The sequence below is a fragment of the Metarhizium robertsii genome (assembly GCF_000187425.2).
Source record: "Metarhizium robertsii ARSEF 23 chromosome Unknown MAA_Scf_1, whole genome shotgun sequence".
Classification (NCBI taxonomy): Eukaryota; Fungi; Ascomycota; class Sordariomycetes; order Hypocreales; family Clavicipitaceae; genus Metarhizium; species Metarhizium robertsii.
Genome location: NW_011942149.1, coordinates 511,938 through 532,200, shown reverse-complemented (window position 1 = coordinate 532,200; position 20,263 = coordinate 511,938). Strand labels below are relative to the sequence as shown.

At 52.7% G+C, this 20,263-nt stretch overlaps 5 protein-coding genes across 5 annotated transcripts; 2 read left to right on the top strand and 3 right to left on the bottom strand.

Moving 5' to 3' along the window:
- Window positions 1–19: 19 nt before the first annotated feature.
- On the top strand, window positions 20–1,018 carry MAA_10603 (uncharacterized protein; the record flags this gene model as incomplete). The annotated part of the gene is made up of 1 exon (XM_011412321.1): window positions 20–1,018. The coding sequence occupies one exon, from the start codon at window positions 20–22 to the stop codon at window positions 1,016–1,018; it is 999 nt and encodes a 332-aa protein (XP_011410623.1).
- A 269-nt stretch (window positions 1,019–1,287) lies between these two features.
- On the bottom strand, window positions 1,288–4,044 carry MAA_07714 (protein SEY1; the record flags this gene model as incomplete). The annotated part of the gene is made up of 4 exons (XM_007825712.1): window positions 1,288–1,583; window positions 1,648–3,383; window positions 3,442–3,885; window positions 3,953–4,044. The coding sequence occupies 4 exons, from the start codon at window positions 4,042–4,044 to the stop codon at window positions 1,288–1,290; spliced, it is 2,568 nt and encodes an 855-aa protein (XP_007823903.1).
- A 1,001-nt stretch (window positions 4,045–5,045) lies between these two features.
- Window positions 5,046–5,875, top strand: MAA_07715 (dienelactone hydrolase; the record flags this gene model as incomplete). Its single annotated transcript, XM_007825713.2, has 3 exons — window positions 5,046–5,213; window positions 5,267–5,392; window positions 5,450–5,875. The coding sequence occupies 3 exons, from the start codon at window positions 5,046–5,048 to the stop codon at window positions 5,873–5,875; spliced, it is 720 nt and encodes a 239-aa protein (XP_007823904.2).
- Window positions 5,876–10,074: 4,199 nt separating this feature from the next.
- Window positions 10,075–12,632, bottom strand: MAA_07716 (uncharacterized protein; the record flags this gene model as incomplete). The annotated part of the gene is made up of 3 exons (XM_007825714.1): window positions 10,075–11,034; window positions 11,187–11,754; window positions 11,803–12,632. The coding sequence occupies 3 exons, from the start codon at window positions 12,630–12,632 to the stop codon at window positions 10,075–10,077; spliced, it is 2,358 nt and encodes a 785-aa protein (XP_007823905.1).
- Window positions 12,633–15,279: 2,647 nt separating this feature from the next.
- On the bottom strand, window positions 15,280–17,742 carry MAA_07717 (uncharacterized protein; the record flags this gene model as incomplete). The annotated part of the gene is made up of 1 exon (XM_007825715.1): window positions 15,280–17,742. The coding sequence occupies one exon, from the start codon at window positions 17,740–17,742 to the stop codon at window positions 15,280–15,282; it is 2,463 nt and encodes an 820-aa protein (XP_007823906.1).
- Between the last annotated feature and the right edge of the window lie 2,521 nt (window positions 17,743–20,263).

Genomic DNA, 20,263 nt, shown 5'->3' with positions numbered 1-20,263 from the left:
CCCACGCTAGCTACAAACCATGGCGGAAGCCGACGAAACACCACCATCACCAAGCACCTTCCTCCCGCCCTCGGTCCACCGCGAAGCCCTCCTCGCCGGCTCATCATTCACGCACTTCTCGCCCGTCCCCCCGGCCCTCCTCACGCCCGCACGCGCGTCCGACCCGTCGTCCCTCCCCCCGCTCTGCCTGGGCGTCGACGAGGCCGGCCGCGGGCCCGTCCTCGGCCCCATGGTCTACGGCATCTTCTACCTGCCGCTGCCGCAGTCGGACCCCCTCCTCCGAGACGCCCACGGCTTCGACGACTCCAAGGCGCTCACGGCCGCCGCGCGCTCGTCGCTCATGCGCGCCCTCTGCACCGCCGGCACCGACCTCCACGCCCAGTGCGGCTGGGCCACCGCCGCCCTCTCCGCGCGCGACATCTCGGCCGGCATGCTCCGCCCCTCGGGCGCGTACAACCTCAACGCGCAGGCCATGGACGCCACCGTCGCGCTGGTCCGGGGCGCCCTCGAGCGCGGCCTCAACGTCCGCGAGGTCTACGTCGACACCGTCGGCCCGCCGGCCACGTACCAGGCCAGGCTGCAGCGCGTGTTCCCCACGGTCAAGATCACCGTCGCGAAAAAGGCCGACAGCCTGTACCCCTGCGTGAGCGCGGCGTCGGTCTGCGCCAAGGTGACGCGCGACGCGGCCCTCGAGGTCTTGTACGAGGCGCGGCGGGACGAAAACGGCGCCGGGCCAGGCATGGAATGGGGCTCCGGGTACCCCTCGGACGCGAGGTGCGTCGCCTGGCTGCGGAGGAATATGCACCCCGTGTTTGGCTGGGGCCCCGAGTGCAGGTTCAGCTGGGGCACGGCAAAGGACATGCTCGAGACAAAGGGCGGCGTCAGGGTCGACTGGCCCGTGGAGGAAGAGGCCGGGGATTCCATGAGGGTGACGGATTTCTTCGCTGCCGGCCGCGACGACGAGACGGACGAGCTGGGGGGCTGGTACGGCTCGCCTGCTGGGCTCGAGGCGTTTTGACGGGTTGGCAACGGCGTCTTCTTTTTCTTCTTCTCTTCTTCTTATAGCAGCAGGCAATGGCACACATAATACATGATTCATGATACGCATTGCGTCTTGGTCCCTGTGGATAGATGGATACCTGTTGAAGCTTTTGACATGAAGAAAACAGCAACCTCTGTTGTAGACATTACCTCGCGTATCCTACCCATGAAAACTACTCCACTACCCTCCCCCATTGAAAGAATCCCTCCTCGTTTTGAAAAACCCTTGGACCCTGAAAAAAATGCTCAAATGTCATCAACCTCCTCTGATGGCGATGCCTTTCTGCCCTGTCCGTCAAGGGTATCCATGCTGATGCTCTCGCGCTCACTGTACGCAGGTGCAGAGGGGACGTTCAAAGCCGACCGCGCCGCCTCTGAATTGGCAATGAAATCACGCAGCTGCTGCTTGGCAATTTCGACGCCTTGGTTGACGGCCGCGTTGCTCATTTGCATCATCGGCCCCAGGAGGTTGAGCGTGTACGCCACGTACGTGCCGCCCGCAAGCATGAGGAGGAAAATGAACAAGAAGGGGTTTCGCAAGACTAAAATGACCCTTGTCAGCATTCGACAAGATTATACACCAGAGTAGAATTGGACTTTTCTTACCCATAAAGATTTCGTTCCACCCCAACGCCAGGAGCAGCGCATAAAAAGGCCACGGGATTTGAGCCACGCCTCCAATCGCACTGCGCTTGGCTTCCACGTAGACACCGTCTGCCGTCTTCTTGAACCGGACAACCAAGTCCTGCCGTTTACCCTCACTCAGCACCGTCATCTCCTCCTCGAGGCTCTTGCCCTCATCCTCATCAACACCGCCAATGGGGCTCAGATCCTCCTCATCACCCACCTCCACACCGGCGGGCTGGCCTCCAATAAAGCTCACCAGATCCGGGGGCGCATATGTCGTAGAGAGACGGAACCTGGACAGGAGCGGGATGAGCGTGAGGGTCGACTCCCGCGCCTTGGTGTAGATGCCCTCGATGTCGTCGGTCGGCCGCCATATCCGAGGGACGCCCGCCTCATCGTACCGGAACTTGTCCTCGAAATTCTCACGCAGCTTGAGCAGGATGTTGCCCTCCATGACCTCTTCCTCAATCTTCTCGCGGAGTCCTACCCAGCTCTTGCGACGCAAACGCCACATGCCAACCTCGGCCTCGTCATCGCTGGCGTCAAAGCTCCTGGCACGGTCAGCGAAGCGGCCCTCGGCCTCCTTGACGATGCCAGCAAAGACGTTCCAAACACGATCCCAGAGATCCTTCTCGCTAGGCTTCTCACCAGTCTCTGGAGCACCCGTGCCGGCTCGCCCCGAGCCGAGCTTGTTGAATTCGAGCCCAATGGCCTCTCCGAGACGAGACTTGACCCAGCGCTCGACTCTGGTCGCAAGCCGCCGCATCTCTTCCTTGCGCAGCTTCCCACTGACCTCGTCGAGCTCGGCCTCAAACAGCTGATACTGGGGCTTAAAGTTGGTCCACGGAAGATCCTCAATGGCGAGCCCCTGCGCTTCACTCTTGAAAATGTCCAGCGTCTTCGTCTTCTCGCTGGCGACAATCTCGGCAAACTCGTAGCCGCCGCCCGCCTTTTGCCCCGCCTTGACCTTGTTGGACACGGCGTCGCTGAATGCACCAACGCCGGCCTTGTGCGCGGCCGCCAGTTGGCCCATGTATAGCGCCTTGAGTCTCGCATCGACCTTGGCCTCCAACTCTTGTCTTTTGCGCGTATACACCCCCTTGTGGTACCTGCTGGCTTGCGTCTCAAAGGCGCGCAGGAGCGCTCCTCGGGCATCACTACCGACACCACCAAGGTCGGGGAGGACCAAAATCTTTCCGAGCTTGGTCGCCTCGCCTTGCTGCTCTTCAAGGGGGGCCACAATAAGATCAAACGCCACCAAGACTTCGCGCGAGATTTCATCGCATCGAAACTGCGCCAACAGCTCTTGCTGAGTGGGCAAGTCGAGGTCCTTGTTGTTCACAATCTGATCCCAGATACCCTCGGCGTAGACTGAAAAGCCATCGGCGGGAATTCTGCGATGATACTCGGAAAGGAAAACCCCGCCTTCGAGCTCGTGGTCGCTGCCCTTGTTGCCCTTGTGGCCCGCCGTAAATCTCGAACCAAGCTTGTCGACCTCGCTGGTGAACTTGTCGGCCTGGAGAATCTTGTGGGGCAGCGCAGCGAAGCCAAAGTCGAAGTAGTCTTCAATTCGAGAGCTTTCGAGGCCCTGGGGCTTTGAGATGGTGGACCAAATCTTGGTGAGATCTTGTATCAATGTGGTGCGAAGGTTGGCCAGGGGAGTCGTGCCGAGGTGGTCTCGAATGACGAAGAAGAGCAATGATCGCGGTGTTGACCTATCAAGACGACTTAGCGGGCAATTCGGCTGTCATGGTGCGAATGCAAAGGGCATACTGCTTATCCTTGAGAAATAGTTGCAGGTTGACCTCGAAAACGGTCTTGAGCAAGCCCATGTTTGCCCCCTGATACAACCCCACCTGGTGCTCCCAGATGTTGACAATCAGGACCTCGCTGGTGGCCAGGGCAAAGAGCGCACTCTTTCTCTCGAAATCCTGGTCCTCGCCGCGCTCGCGACCATCGGTCCCCTCGACGTCCATGACGAGAATGTTGTCGGCCATCTTTGCGCCGCCGCTTTCCTCGCGCTTGTTCTTGGACATCCAGATGCCCTTTGTGGTCTGGCGACGCTCCGTCTCGGACATGACGGAGAATTCGGTGCCAAAGAGACTATTCAAAAGGGTCGACTTGCCGGTGGACTGGGAGCCGAAGACGGAAATCAGGTGGTAGTTGAAGCCCGAGTCGGCGACATTTGTGGTCTGCAGGTATTCGTTGAGGTTCTCACTGCGCATGTTAGCGACGGCCACGGACTGTGCTGCGGGCATTTCAACTCGTGGCCAGACGTGCGTACTTGAATTCCTTGTCCTCGTCAATGACTTGGACACCGTGCTCGAAGCTTCCGCCAGCGGGCTTGTCGCCCACGGCAGCAAAGTGGCCGTTCATGATTGCAGTGGGAACGGAATATGCAAAGCGCCAGGGGCCGAAGCAACCATTAGCTCAAAAGAAAAGAGGCGAAAGGGGGAGGGTCAAGAAGAGAAGAAAAAAAATTGTTGAATAATCGCGGGCGGAGCAGGAGGCAGATTGGAGGTTCGAATGGGCCGAGGGATGCAGACGTGGCCATAAAGTCTGGGAAGAGAAGCTGGGGAGCTGGAGATGAGATGATCCCGACCCGTCAAGCGCTTGACCCTTGTGATGGCATGCCCGTGGTCAGTTGCAGCACCCACCGACGCCATGCCGTTTTCAGTAACCAGACAGTGAAGCATGTGCTGCGAGCCTGCGAAAGACAGCTGCTGGTGCCGGGGATGGCTGGGAGCGCTAGGGCCTCGGGTCCATGTCATGTGTGCCAATTGATCCCCTGTGGCCCCCGGACACCGGGCCGCTTTATTTTTCCGCCTCCGGACCACAACCTGGATGCTGACTACAACCCTCTGTGGGGCCTGCACTCTGCACTTTGCCCAATTCAGCGTACAGTACGCGCCGCTCACTCACACCCTCGGGTCTCAAGCCAAGCATCGTTGAGCTTGAGTTGACACAACTTGAAGCTCACTCCGCGAACCTTGAATCCATTGGCAACGGTCTTTTTTTAAAAGGAGTATACACATTACAACCAACTCAGCATGTTGATCGAGGAATCTCACGTCGACGTGCCCACGTCTGCCAATGGCAAGGACAGCACCATGCGTACGTTACCCTCACCAAAAAGCTTCCGGTCCCTCCGCCAGACATTTGCTCACCACCTATACCAGGCATTTTTGTATTTCACCCGGTCATTGCCGGTTATCCAAAGGCGTAAGATCTCTTTAGTAGGCCTGTAGGCCTTATCAAGTGAACGCCCAGTCGCTCACCGTACTCAGTCGGTTCCCAGGTGTCTGCCTCTTTAGCGAAATTTACCAAGGTACTCACATACTCGGCACCACTCGGATGCCCCAAGATCTAACCCGTATATGGCAGTTACTGGACCAGTCGCTCGGTTTGCTCGCCAGATAGCTGGGCAGGGATACATTGTTGCGGCACCATCCTCTTACCATGACTTTGTTGGGCCGGAGCCTCTCAAGTACGACGTGGAAGACACGGACCGAGGCAACAAGTTCAAGATTGAAAAGGCAAGCTCTGTGATGCTCCCTTTTTGCCACTATAAACTTGCGCCATCTAACTGATGGCTCAGACTCTCGAGTCCTACGATGCCGACTCCCACGCAACAGTCGACTACCTCCTCTCACTTCCAACATGCACCGGCCTCATCGGCTCAACCGGCATGTGTCTAGGCGGCCATCTCGCCGTCCGAGCTGCCGTATGTGTACCAAAAATCTTTGCTTTTTGGCGTTGCGTCTTGTCTAACACCTCCTAGCTTGACCCCCGGATAAATGCCTGCGTCTCCTACTTTGCCACCGACATCCATAGCCGTACCCTGGGCCCCTACACGGCTGCAAACTCATCCCCCTCTGCCCCCGCCAACTCTAACCACACAATAGACCACTTATCCAGGCTGGGGGGAGAAGTAGCGATGATCTTTGGCATCAAAGACACCCACGTCCCTGACCAAGGTCGAGACTTGATTCGCAGCAAACTCCGTGATGCAGGCTGCGTTTTTAGCTTTCACGAATTCGCCTGGGCCCAACATGCCTTTATACGGGACGAGTTGAGCAAGGGAAGATACGACCCGGCTGTTACCAAGATTTGTTTCGAGATTTTGCTGGAATTGTTTGGAAGGGTGTTGAAGACTGATCTAGGCCAGAAGGATGGGAATGTTGCGCCGCCAGAGCATGTTTGCTAAACGCCCTTGCCCGGAAATTAAATTGTCAAAATTTGACATGTTTCCTTTTTGAATATTCCCACCACGTTCAACTGTCTTGCAGATTGTTCTTCGCCGTAACTCCTCCATCATAATGGATGGGACCGCAACAGCCGTGGTTGAGCTTCCATCTTTGCATTTATTGGTCCACTCTGCAAATTCTCCCTGCTTGCTATATTGCATCCTGGTCTCTGGATTGACAAACCGATTCCAGTTCTCTGGATTCTGCTCATAACTGGGACTCGGACGAGAGCTCTCCTTAGCCGGGGTCCGCCCAGCCTGGCGGTAGCACACTGGCGACCATTGTTTATTTGTGTTTTCAAGAATGTCTCTTGTTGGACATTTGCTGTACAAAGGCAACTTCTTGCATGACGTCTCCAGCTTCCTTCGAGACTCATCATAGTCGAGTATGTCGAGGCTAGAAAGGAGCTCATCGCCTAGCCAGTAATCATCAGCATTCCCGTCATCTCGTCCTTGCTTCTGCACCAAAACGACCGAAGAGGATCGTAGCGATACCAACGTAACCTCCCGAGCAACTTATTACCTATTTAGGCAGGTCTCTCGTGGCGAAAAGTCAAAAACGCCTCTAGTTGGCAAGGAGGTAGTTAACTATTGAAAAGTGAACCTAAGCCACCATGTTGAATCACGGGAACACCAAGTCTAGATGGCGTTACTGGCGGACAAGCAGGAGTGAGTGTGACTTGTACTTTTATGGTTTCTTGGCAGCATTATGCGTGCTATCAGCCCCTGACTTGGTGTCGTGAGCCAGTGAATTATCAGTAATTTGCGCCTTCTTACATGGGTGAATGTTACCGTGATTGTTGTACAGCTGCGTACATCGTTTTCTCAGTATCGGCACGGACACATGCTAAAGGCGGCATCGTCATATGGACTGATATTTGTTCAACTACCTTTGCATTTGCATAAAGGTACAGGGAAAACCGCTCCGAGTATCAGGACAAAAACCTGTACCAAGGCAAACCTACTTCTCACAATCCCCAAGTCTCCAACAACATACTTCACTGGAAGATAAACAGCAGTTGTTCTCATTCTCCAAAGCTGTACTTATTTTCCCTCACAAAAAATAGATCGGGACTGATTTACATCATCCGGCACTGGACCTACGTTTCCGTCGTAGGTCGCTACCTCGCTCTCGACAAGGCAACCATTCTCCCTGCTTGGCATTAGCCTCGAGAGAAACAGAAACGTCTGCCGGATAGGTAACGGAAGGAATATGCTTACAGAAAGAAAATGCAGCGCGAGCTGCGGGGGCCAAGCTCAAACGACTGTATTTGCCCGCGGCTATAAATTGAGTTAGTACAGCACGATGAGCTGTTTCATGTTCGAGTGTTTGGGTTTTTGACTCACATGGGAGGCGGGATGTCCACACATTGATCAACTCGGCCAACCATAAACGATTGGCCTTGTTCATTCCAGAGCACGGCCTATATTATCATCGAAGAATGTGAATAAGGAATCTTGTTGACAAAGGTCAATAAACTGCCTTACCGCAACATCCCAATCTTGACCAGCAACCAGAGCGGCAAATGCAACAGCCAACAGGCTCAAGGGATACATTGTGCTTCTCTTGACTGTTTGAAGGCGATTGAATGTCTTTGAAGCTGACTGACTGAAAATGAGGTGCTGGCTTGATGGTTGTAGGGGCGCAACTTGAAGGGGGACGGAGCGGACATTTTATATTCTGTTCAGTTTGCCAAACTTGACCAACACTTGAGGGAATTTTGTGATCAATAAGTTGTCCTGTCGAACAGTCTGAACCAAGACAAAGAGTGTGCATATGTAAGCTTCAGTAGTCGATAAGCATTGGAAATGGAAGTGATCAGCCTTCAGCCCGCTCAGGTACAGATGGGCCAGCTAATCAGACTTCTGAGCTTGTCATCATTTGTCCAATGCAGAATATTCGCGAGCCATTCAACGAAGCATAGCCGGATATGATGGTTATTTTGTCTTGAACGGCGTCCAACAGACGTGGCTGAATCGGAGGGATACTGGCCCATGTTGACGGTTTATTGACGACGGCTGTATCCAAGAGAATAGTCTCGTGGCTGGCTGAATTGGCCACAGAGCTTAGTAATATAGCATTAGAGATCCCTGCGTTCTAGTTTATGCTGCCAATCTTGCGAAATGACTCTGGCACATGTTTTAGTTGTAGGACCTAGCGGTGCAAGCCAGACATGACTGCCAATGTGACAACTATGGCATAATGGTCCAGTATTTTATACAAATACTAGGCTTAGAAAATGCAAAGGGCTTAATTTGGACTGTAAATCTTCTCGTGGCTGGCTTAAGTGTGCTGCGCAATACTGCAGCGTGGCATTGGTGATACATACGGAGTAGTTTAGCGCTGATCGATGTCTCGGCTGTCGTTTAAAACCCTCGTGCGCTGTTGAGACATCACTTCCCGCTGCGACTCAGAGTGACGTTCTCTGCCTCTGCTGTACCTGAATCGGTCAATTTCCCTCCGAAATAGGACACTCAACGACCGACATGTGACACGTCCCAAGTACATGGCCCAATCTAGCATCCCTGAGCCGTCTTGACCAGCGTAAGCAGAAGAAAGAGAATTGCACAATACGGAGAAGCAATCCTGAATCCGCAGAATTGCCACGTAGTTGTGGCTGTGCTTAAGACATATGCAATGGTTTGTCACAACGCCACTAATTTAAGGATCCAGAGATGTGCAGGATCACTCCGTAACGGCAATGTAATAGCGTTCCGTCCGATTGCAGTCGTTCCTTTAGGAGACTCATTTACTCCGTACTGAGATTTTGTCACAAATTCACTCTTGTTATTTTCCATGGGCCTCAACCGCTCTCCCCAATAGTGACTAGATCAGGAATGACCGGAATAGTGCGTTTCATCCAACCAACAACTTGCAAACTGCCCCTTGCAGTGCTTGCGCTTCGTATCCTCTTCAGCTTGTATCCGGATATCTCCTATCCAACTCCCTAGTGGCCCAATTGGGAATATTCTCCATGCGCAGGTTGACCTGGGCCTCAGTTCGTTCGGACTGTACCATATCCCCGTCAATAGATGCCATCATCTCTTCCTTGGTCCGTTTTCTTCTCGTGCCCTGCGGCAAAACGTAACGTTTACTCATTTGTATGTAATGTTGGCACCAATTCAACGTGACTGACGCCCAAGATGCCTGCGGTGCCCTGCTGCCTTGGAACAAGGGGTCAGCCAGCGAATTGGTTAATTTTACATGGAGTATTGTAGTATTATGTCCTGATGATTGGAACGCCATTTCTAGCGAGAAAACAGGGCTTCTGTGTGACTCTCGTTTAATTGTGTACAATTTTCAAAATTGCACCTCCGTACCGTGTACTCTGGCTGGCTGTTCGAATTCTGTTGCGACCAGGTCTCGTCTCCTGTCTGGCTTCGCGGACGTAGACGATTCCCAATGCAACGGTCGAGTCAGCTGATTGGTGTTTTTCCATGAATGGATCGCATTTAATGGCTGCATGTAACATTTACATGACAGCTAAAAACGGTGTACTGCACTGAGACCTAGGTCTCGTTTCTCACAGTCCAACTCCATCACCAGAGGCGGGCACATATGAAGATTGATTTAGCAATGACACAAAGGAAACCCCGTACTATGACACCCAAACATCGGTAATAAAGATAATTTGGTCTGACAGTACCTTGGACACACATTGCGCTGCGCTTTTACGACGCTTGCCTCCGCTGCCTGCACCTGAAGTTTCTATGCCTCTTCCCACCGGCCCTGATCCTGATACGTCTGTTAGAAATATACTTGGAGGGGTGAAGAAAAACATGGAATACTAGAGAGTCAACTAGCCATGCACCCAAAAGATTTACAAGTACAAGTAGCTGCTTGTACTGCACATAGTACATGGGTCTGCCCGGCCGCGTCACCAGCCTGCGTCCGGCAGAGCGCCTTGTCTTTATAAAGAAGCGTAGTTCATAATATTATACAGCACGATTATTTAAGATAATGTAGATGAAACGAGAGACTCTAATTTTTCATTGAAAAGAGTGTATAGTTCCTTTTTATATAATAAAACGGACCGTGGTTTGCAGCTAGGCCTTGGCACCCGAAACAGGCTTTCTTCTGGTGTAAAACTTGGCAGCTCGCACCCTCTTGATATCCTTTTCGACACCATTACAATCTCGCAGCCGCACTTGAAGCGTCCTCATTCTTCCATATCAACATCATTCTTAGGCCCGTTAGCCTCGGGGTCGATGCTGTTCTCAAGGGACAACGCATGGGGCCGATATTCCCTCAGCTTTTTCTGCGTCCACGGCCCCGTCATGCCAATAGTATCGACGATGCCCGTCGTTTGGCCCCCGCCAAGCAGCACGCCAGGGATGCCGCGCAGTGGCAAGTCCATGTAAGCCGGCTGCGTCAGGTCAAAGGGCTCGCCGCGTTTAAAGAGGTCTCTGACGGTCCTCACAGAAGGCAGGGGCGAGAACTCAATGTCCAGGATCTTGCGGTTGATGTTGTCGATTTCGGAACCGACGCCGGCATCGCCGAGGATATAGCTCCCGCCTGTGCCCCAGTGCTCCTTCTCGAGGTCTTCAACATGATCGGTGACCAAGGGTATGCGGCTCGCAGGAATCTGCCACGGCACGACTGGCACCTTTAGGTCGAGGCTGAGGGCCGCGCAAAAGTCAAAGAAGCGGCGCCACTCGTAAGGGCCGTAGCAATACTCCTTGCCATAGCCGCGCTCGGTGAAGTCGTCAGCTTCATAGCGATCAACGGCCAGGAAGTCGGGCCGGTAATGAGCATTAAATACGTTAAGGCTGTTAACGTAATCGGCCGTCTGCTTCGCGGGCACGGCCGGGCTCTGCTCCCCGTAGGTCCATGCTGGGCCCTTGCCGCCGCCCCAGAGGTTGACCTGCCACCCAAACGTCACCTCTGGTGCCACGGTACGTATTAGCCAGTTAACGGCAAGCACGTAGCCGCCGAGGCTGTCGTCGATGGTTTCGGGAATATCATCTAATAGCCGTCGGTACTTGAGCGCCTTTTTGAGCGGCTCCTTGACCGGCATAACGTGTCCCGCACACAGGTTGTGCGCCTGGCACTCACTGAGAAAGTCTGGGTTAATGATATAGCCTGCAGGCACGGGGGGCTTCCCATGCTGCTTGGCGAGCTGTAGCGACAGGATCAAGTTGCTTAAGCTATGCTCGTAAGCGGACTCGTCTTAAAGTTTGTCTATGATGTTACCGAGAGAAAGGTTACATGTATACGAGATCATAATAGGTAGCACGGGCTCCCCTAGATTTTCCTGCCCCTTTAAGCGACCTTGATGGTTATCGTGGTGGCCGGATCATCTGGTAGATGCGTATCGGGGTCGCCGCCGCCGTCAATACCTGCGTATTTGAAGAGCGACGCGGCGCGGGCGTTTATAAAGTCCTGCCCGGTGCGGTTGATAAGGTTGGTGATTCCGCCAAAGCTTAGGAAGCCCGGGAAGCCGCGGACCTTGAGGTTGGCCCCGGCTAGTAAGCTCAGGCTTAGCTTCGAGGTGCCGTCCGGTTTGACCTCGAGCGTCGGATCCGTAAAGACGGCGTAGACGACCCACTTGTCAACGAAGCCGACGGCCCGGACCGTGTACTCGCCCGGCGTCACGAGCGGAAACGAGGTGCTTCCGGGCTTGGTCCTGACGGAGCCTTTGTACACGGTATTCTCGGCATGCGCCGTCGTCTTCAAGAGGTGCACTGCCATGGCCCGGTCCAGCCCGGAACCTCCCTTCACCTCAACATTCAGGTGCACGAATGGCCCTGGGACTTGCTCTTCTTTAATGTCGGCCTTGGCAATAGACACGTCCACAAAATCATCTTGGGGAACCACCTCCTTCTTAGTGGCTATGTACCTGACATTGTTTACCGCAACTTAGATGCTAATGTCGACCTTGGCTGACCATGGCAACCGACGTAGCTTAGCCGTGTGGCCGCTGGTGCTGAACGTGTCGCCGAGCGTCTTGTCCGTGCCAGACTTAGTCACCTTGATGTAAAATTCGTCCGTGGAGACGGCCTGGATGCGGTCCACCTTGACATCGACGGCGAGATAGTGCACGACCTGTCCGTACGTGACCGTGGTGGACACCGTCTCATCCTTCTGCACCACGAGCTGATTCGGCCAAGCGTTGACCTCGGCGACGACCGTCTCGAGCGGATTGACGAGCTTGTCTGGGACGACGCGGTACCCGATGGCTGGCACTTTGCAAAGCGTCGTCTTCCCCGGAGGCACACGGAGCACAATCGCCGAACTGTCCGTCTGCAGGCGCAGCACCTGTTGGACGTCGGTAAGATGACTCTCCGGGGCAGCCGCGCACTCGACGCTGATGGTGCCGCTCGGCAAGCGGTCTGCGTAGACCTCAAACGACTTTTTCCAGCGCTCCGGGTCCTCTGTGAGGTTGCCATTGATTTGCCAGCGGAATCTCTCGACGGCCTCGAAGGTATAGGGGCCGGCAAAGTTGAGTTTAGCCATGACGTAAATTGCCCCGGCTTCAATAGACTCTGTAAACAAATCTTGTCCCTGGTAACGACCCCATTCATGGAGATTCTCCGGGTTGACTTGGATTGCCGCGGTGACCTCGGGCGACTTGAAGACGACGCCGAGGAACCCCTGGATGGTCACCTTGTCATGGCCGTTCTGGCGAAGATTCTTGATTATCAGTGTTCCGAAGTATGGCGTCGAACCAGGATCTACCTCGACGTCGAAATCAATTTTTGCAGCTGCGGGCGCCATAATGGGAAGCCAAGGAGGAGTCCGTTTTCACTGAGTATGATGTAATATATGAGAAGATGCTGTGTTTTGGAATAACTCAAGCTTGGGAGTATTATTCAAGTAAGCTGTTTAGAAGACGAGTTGTGGTGAGACGATACGAGGGCCTTGTGGCTACTTTATACCTCTCGGGCTCTTTCGCTTGTTGACAGTAGACACTGGGACGGAGGGTTTGTCGCGAAAATATTGCCTCAACGCAAAACGACCAGTGCGGATAGATGTCGGCATCTGACCTTCTCGCCGAGTGTCTGGTAGCCCATCCAACTTCATGCCTGTCTTTGGCTCTCAGGGCCGCCACTCGTAGATCATACGACAGCAACCTTCATGGAAAGCAATCAAATCGGTGGCCCTTGGGTCGTTGCCGTATGCACAGCGCATGCATGGCTCAGTTTGCCATTTGCGCTTGTGGCGCAGCCCATATACCACACCGATATGCTATGCCGTTGTTGCAGATTTGCTCTCCTCAACTCAGACATGGGGGGGGGGCGAGAAGAGAAGAGAAGAGAAGAGGGGAAGAGAAGAGTCGGGGCGTACATTTCATGCATTGAAGAGCAGACGCAACGCACCACATGCATGTCTCTCTCGACATCAAGTTGACTTGAGGGTTGAGTCGGAGTCAATGACTGCGCCCAGCTCCGTTGGTATTTGCATCAACTTCAACGGACAAAACTCTTGTCAAATGAGGCCGGAGTGACCAGATGATGGCGAGGATGTAGTCGTGCCATTCGCCGTGACAAAGAACGTGAGACCAGACCAAGACAACATATTTCACTGGCTGCCCGAGCAGCCGATTCTTCCCCCCAGGAAAGCCATGTCCATATTCTTCCCGCCCTAGATAGTCAAAGCCTCCATAATTCCATTCGTCGTTGGTAGTCACATGGACTGTCAAGCTGCAGAGTAGTATTAGAGTCGGCCAACGGCTGCGCGATATCCTCCAGAACCTCCGCCGTAGGCTGCCACCACGCTGCTAGAGACTCACGGGGGGAATACACATGCAAACTAAGCTCTCGGGAAATGTTGGGCACTCATGGGTCAGGACCCGGGTAGGAACAGTAGGTTCCAGACCAGTCGACTTGGGAGCCCAACATGGCTGACGAAGTGTTGACTATTTTTTTCATATAACAGAATCCTACGCGCGCCTTCACCGCCAGCTCTTGGTCGTCAACATGCCATGCCTCCTGTGGGTTGCAGTCATTTCGTGCGTGTGTTGCATGATATGCTGTGTCCCGTCGGCAAGTCACAATGCTTAATAGAGATGAGAAATAGGCCAGGGGCATTGCGGCTATTCAGCGAGAACAACATCGTAGGAGCGGCTACACTATATAGTACTGTTTTTGAGTCTATAGTTCAGTTTTAATATAAAAATTTATTCTTTTTAGTATAACCACTACATGTATGCAGAGCTAGGTGGACATTACATCCTGCGCCATGCTCAAGACAACACATGCATTGACGGCATCTGTTCCAGCCCAGCCATCTGATTTATAGCGCTGTAGCTATAAATACGGACAACGCAGATGGATGAAATTGGAAATGTAAACAGCAAAGACGGAGAAACAGTTTGCTAGACAATCCAGGCATATCGCGCCATTTGTGAAACATTGGTCATCTACTTGGAAAATTCTAGGACCTGCATTACAGTGTCTTAGGTCCCTTGGCTAAACCAAATCCAGCATTCAAGGCAACAGCAATCGTTATAGAGTACTACTGTAAGACCACGGAAACGAAAGAACAGACAACCCCTTCCTGGCCGACATGCGGCAAAACCCCTCCTGTGTACAAAATGGGTTTTGGCGACATGGCTTCAGAGACTTGTGTTCAAAGCTCCAAGAGATGAGACCCGTCATACCACTTGATTGGTCCTTGCAACCCATCATTCGTCTGCATGGACAAGCGGGGTCTCGGGTGTTAATAAAGATGCGAAGGCTAGTTGACATTTCACTTCGACTTGCTATTGTAGCCCCTGGGGGCAGACTCAGAACTATACTGCAAAGCTGTATCATACAAATACACAGGGGACCCATGCATGCTAGATTCAATTCCGGCGATATCTAGGCCATGGAACGCAGATGGAACCCACATAATTTGGGGTATATGACCCCAGCCCCAAAGCATTGAAGTATCTGGAGCAATCAACTACTAGACCATCACAGCAATATGTTTGAGCTACCAAAAAGCTACAACAGTCAAGCGAGTATATCAACAACTAGCTAGGATAACTAAACACGAGCATCGAAACCCAAAAAAGGAGAAATCGAACAAGAAACAGAGACCTCGACGCGGCTAATCTCTCGGCGAGAGCGCAAGCCAGCCACCTCGGGCTCAGCCCGTTATAACTGACAACCGACTAGATGATTCCCACGAATATCCAAAGCTAAAGAAAAAGGAGAAGAAAGAAGCAGAAAAGAAGAGCTCCTGAGGTCCCCGCTACTAATCTTGCTTATTGGTGCCCCGGGACAGCAGGCGAGAGTGCAAACCGAATCACCATCGGGCTCAGCCCGTTATTCGGGCCACCTCACCGACATGTTGACAGTTCCTGTGCTTCACCTCCCTCCAATATAGCCTGGGTGCTTGGAGAATAACTGCTCTATTGCAGGACCGCCTACCCATTTCAAGGGGTGGGTGGTGCATCAATCTGCGTCTCATCCACGATGCCATCTCCAAGATATTCAATAGTTCTCAAGTTCTCGTGAATAATAGCATATCGGAATGTATCACCAGGGCCAAACGGTGCATGACCGTCGGGCTGCGGGTTCGTCCTGTAGTTTGCAAACTGCTGTCCCATCAGGCTGCCGGCTCTGCGATTATCCCCAGCTTCGATGTAGGTGACGACGGCGCCTGTTCCGCCTTCCCGCGCAATGGCAGGCGGATACTCATCGCGGTCCAGCTGTCCGGTTCCAGCACCGCCCGTGAGCTCCGCGGTCGTCAGTTGGAGAAGTTCCCTCTGCGACGGATGTGCACCGGTAGACTGTCTTCGTCGAGCAGCCGCACCCGCCGGATCATAGGTGAGTTGCCAAGGATGCCCGGCCTCGTTGACCGCGTAGCGAGCATTCTCCACGGCAGCCGGCGTGTCTTCCTCGTACAAGTAGACGAGCCAGTTTCCATGCTCGTCACGCCGGGGTACATCCGCAGGCAGGACAGGCGGCCCGTGTGCAGGCCGTGGAGTAGGGGGGTCGGTAGGCCGTCGGTGACGGAGGTGGTATCCTTGTTGTGGAACATTGGGAAGAGGTGGTGTTGCTATCAGGAAGTTTGCAATAACGGCAAGGAGTGCCAGCCTGGCTGGGCCATTGGCATCGCCGCAGAGCCGGTTGTCGTTTGGATTGTGGGTGAGTATGCCTCCTGCGCCCATTGTTCCAATGACGTAGCTATGGCTTTGGCTCACCATGTGAGGCTGGGCGCTTCTGAACTCTGAACCCTTTTCTTGCCGTATATTCGTCACCTGGGACAATGTTATGCCACCGTCGGGATTCATCCCTCGCACGGTTGCGCCAACCCAAAGCATTCGCACCGGAATCCAGTAGCCAAGGCGCACCTTGTCTTGGCCAACCTCGATCGTCGTAGGATTCAGGTACACCAGCGTGTCTGGGTGGGCACTCCAGGATAGTTGAGTCTCGCCATCCGAGGAGAAGGAAACGACGGTGACTTCATTAGAAGTCCCATATTCGACGCCGGTGGCAGTTTTTGGCTTCAATTGTTTCTCACCAATGTCGTAACTCATGACCTGGCCCACCTTTGAATTAATCCATTCCTCTAGCTCTTCTAGAGGAAGTTGCGCACGGCCATTACTGTTTGACATGATGATTGGGGTATCGAGAAGCCAGCCTGTCATGCATGCTCGACCTCCAACCGGCTTAGAAGGACCATTCAACTGCGCAATGTTCCCAGGAGCCCGCCAGTATTCATCACCACCGTCGTCGTGATTTGGTGTGATGACATAACTCGTAGAATCGTTATCTGGATTCGGATCCGTGGCTTGAGACGAGATCTTGGCAGTGGCGGTATGGTCCTTGTATGTAGTTTCATGGCTCATTGGGAAAGTGATGTTGACTCGATACAACACTGTGGGTGGAATATCTGGAAGATCACAAACAACATTGCTTTCGTCAATGTGGCAATTGGCGCCGTCAAGAGGCTGCCAGACGTGGTGTTCAAGATCCCACGTAGGATCGACTCCATCAGGTACCCAAACCTGTTCAGTGCTAGACGACATTTTGTCCTTGTCCATTGACGAGGCGTAGCCCGCGGTTAAAACAGGCTTAGTGGCAATAGTTGGTCCATCGTTAAAGACGAGAAATGTCAAGACCTCGTTCTGTCCGTACGGCAAATCATTATTGTAGCGTTCTCTGGCGGAAGCAATGCGCAGATCTGCCTGTGAGAGTGGCTCGGCTTTGAGCGCGTTAAAGTCGAGATTGGCCAGGTTACCGGGGGTACTCCAATAATCTTGACCATCATCGTGATGATTAGGAGTAATGATATATGTAGCTTCGTTATTCTCTTTACGTGGATCGGTTGTCGACGACGAAACTGATGCCTTCGTTGTGTGGTCGGCATAGGATATTTCATGTGTCATGGGAAACGATATGTTGAGTTCCATGAGTACCCCTGCTAGAACGTCTGGAAGGGTAATCACCATGTCCTGCTCGTCAACCCTACTGGATGGATTGGGCAAACCGGTCCAAGCAAGGGAGCCATGTTTTATGCCTTCAGATGGTTGACGCCACTCGTTCACTTGACGCAAAGTAGTTGTGGCTTTGTCCTGGTCCATGGAGCCTCCGTAGCCAGCCCTGATCTCGGGGGCTACTGCTCGATTGGGACCGGCATTGTAAATGTACAGATTGATTACTTCGGACTCTCCATGCGGTTTGTTATTATCGTAATAGGCTCTTTTGGAGGCGATACGCAGATCGGCCTGGTCACCACCCGCCCTTCTCAGCACAGTTTTCGCATCCTCGGGTAGCGATGGTCTTGAATCTGTTTCGTCCACTTTGGAGGAATACCAGAAGGGCTCAGTGGGTTTTGAAGGAATAGCCGCCGCTAAGCGGGTGATGATAAGAAGAGCGATTGTGACCTTCATTGTGCCGGTAGTGACAGGTCGAGAGATGAGGAGAAAAGATGTTGAAATGCGTGTGATGGTGACTGGTGAGCACTCTCTGAAGGCAGCGGGCGTATAACATTTTATACATTTACCCAACAAGCAACAAGCTGCAGTGTCGGCATTTGCAGTAGCAGGCGTATTTCCATCACCGACGGCCACGTCATCTCTAGAAAACAATGGCTGTTGATTTCTCATCTCGATCGACGACGGCCGCATAAACGCAATTTAACAATGCTTCAAGGTTTTTCTTATGTTATCCGGTCATGGCCACCAAGGGTCTGAGTCAAATCCTGTATTTGCAGACGCGGCCCTGCCCGGCACTTCTAGCAGAGCATAGCTGTGGCGGCCGGGAACTGGTAGATGTGTCCAGTCAATACTATATGTACATGCGAGTTGATTCCACCAGTGGTACTTGTAGCGTGCCGGCACTGCTACAGGTTCCCATCCGTACATATGTAACTACAAACATAAGCGCTGGCCAACCACCTGAGTAAGTTCAGGTGGCTATAGATTAAAGATAGAAGACCTCAACTAGTCAAGTTGGAAGAAAAGACAAGAATATATCACAATATTTTATCTACACACTAGATCTGCCCCCCGGACAGGTTGGTCGAAATCCTACATATAGACAAGCGTCTTGTTGTCTACACAGCAATATCATGGTAGCACCAGGGCACTGTCTAGTCGATCAACAGCCGAGTTGTAACGTCTGGTGCTAGGCTGCCAAGGCAGGCTGGGACCCGTGCAACGATACAATTCAATGTTAGCGACAGAAAACTGCATGTGGCACCTGGGGTCGATCCATGTCGGTAGGCGCCCCGGCATTCCTCACACGCCCACGGCTTACCATTTGCTCGAAACTATTGACAGTCTAGTGTCTTGGCTACATAGATAGTCATACGTTCGAAACAACAGGGCGATTAATATCAGTACTAAGTAGCCTCCACTTTAATTATGCATAGACGAGTCTGGTCGGGAGTAATGAGACATGCCACGTTCCCTAGGTCTGCTATTTTGACAGTCTGGTCGGGAATAATGCGACATGCCACGTTCCCTAGGTCTGCTATTTTGACAGTCTGGTCGGGAATAATGCGACATGCCACGTTCCCTAGGTCTGCTATGTTGACAATCGCCAGGGTTCCGATACGCGGAGGACTCTGTCGGGCAGTCCTGCAAGGCTTCATGGTGAATCAATATGTAACATTGTGCAATACATTGCGTAAGAATCTCATCTTTGGCTAGCTACGTAATTGTTGTTAGTCTTTACAAGAATGCATAAAGATCTTTTACTTGGATAGAAGATGCTAGTACTAAAATTATTTAAATGCTAGAGAATAAAAAGGAAAGTATATAAGAAGAAAATACGCTACTAGCCCTCTAGAGAACGCCATCAATTACAAAAATTACACAAGACCTTGCAGGAGTTGCAACACACCATGAGCGGCCTCTAGCTACACCCCCCTTGTGAATGACAGCGTCGTAAAAGGCTATTTAATATGGGTGCCCGCATAAGATAGAAAAAGGCTTGTGTGTCACAGCCAGGTTTCAACTTATACAAGGCATTTGGCTGGGCAGACGCGCCTCGATGTTGCAATTCAGCTGTACATGGTGTGATAAAGCCTCGTTTGGTGCCTGTCACAACGCGGTGCCGGCGGCGGGATTCACTACCCGGACATCGGAGCTGCTGTGCCGTCCCGATGTCTGGTGGGGCGGAGCTGTCGACACGGATATTTTAGCGTGCCCACGTGTAATGCATATACTCAACTGGTATTTAAGTGCTGTGGGGGCCTGGGCCGGTGGGGGCCTGGGGTATGTACATACAGGCTGGGTGGTATTTTCGGATGCCACATGCAGATGTCACTACTCGGAGCTGTATCCAAGTGCCGCGGAGGCCGGGGCCGGAGGGGGCCTGGGGTATGTACAGGCTGATATGTACGTAATGCGGCCACATCCTCATTGCTAAATACCCTCCTACCTATTTTTGTACTACAACGCATGGGAAACATGATGCGGCTTTATTTACAGTCGGTGCATCTTTAAGGGCATTAAAATTACCCGCACGATTTATGCAATCCAGCTCGTCTTGTCAACACTCTCCATCTCAATCCCCATGGTGCGCCATCTCAAGGTGCCACAATGTCGGTTGAAGAAGGCTTTTCTTTGCGAGCCAAGTTTCATTCTTGTTCCTGTTGCTAGTAAATCCTGCCAGACTTCAGTGATAATGGCTCGGCAGTATCGTCATCAAGTCCTGCGCTTCCACAATCTATTATCCTGCCAACGCTATTCGACGGCTCTACAACTCCCCGCGGACGCGAAAATAAATCTATCAGACGTATTAACGAGCTTTTATCGTCGTCTGCTTATGCGGGTGATTATTTTCCTGCTTAGTCCCGCATGACCTCAGCACGGCGCACGCGGAAGACCAACTAGTATACTTGGAAATAAAGAGGAAATCCATGTATACTTGGGTCCGAGTTAGACTATCCGCCACCTCTAATAA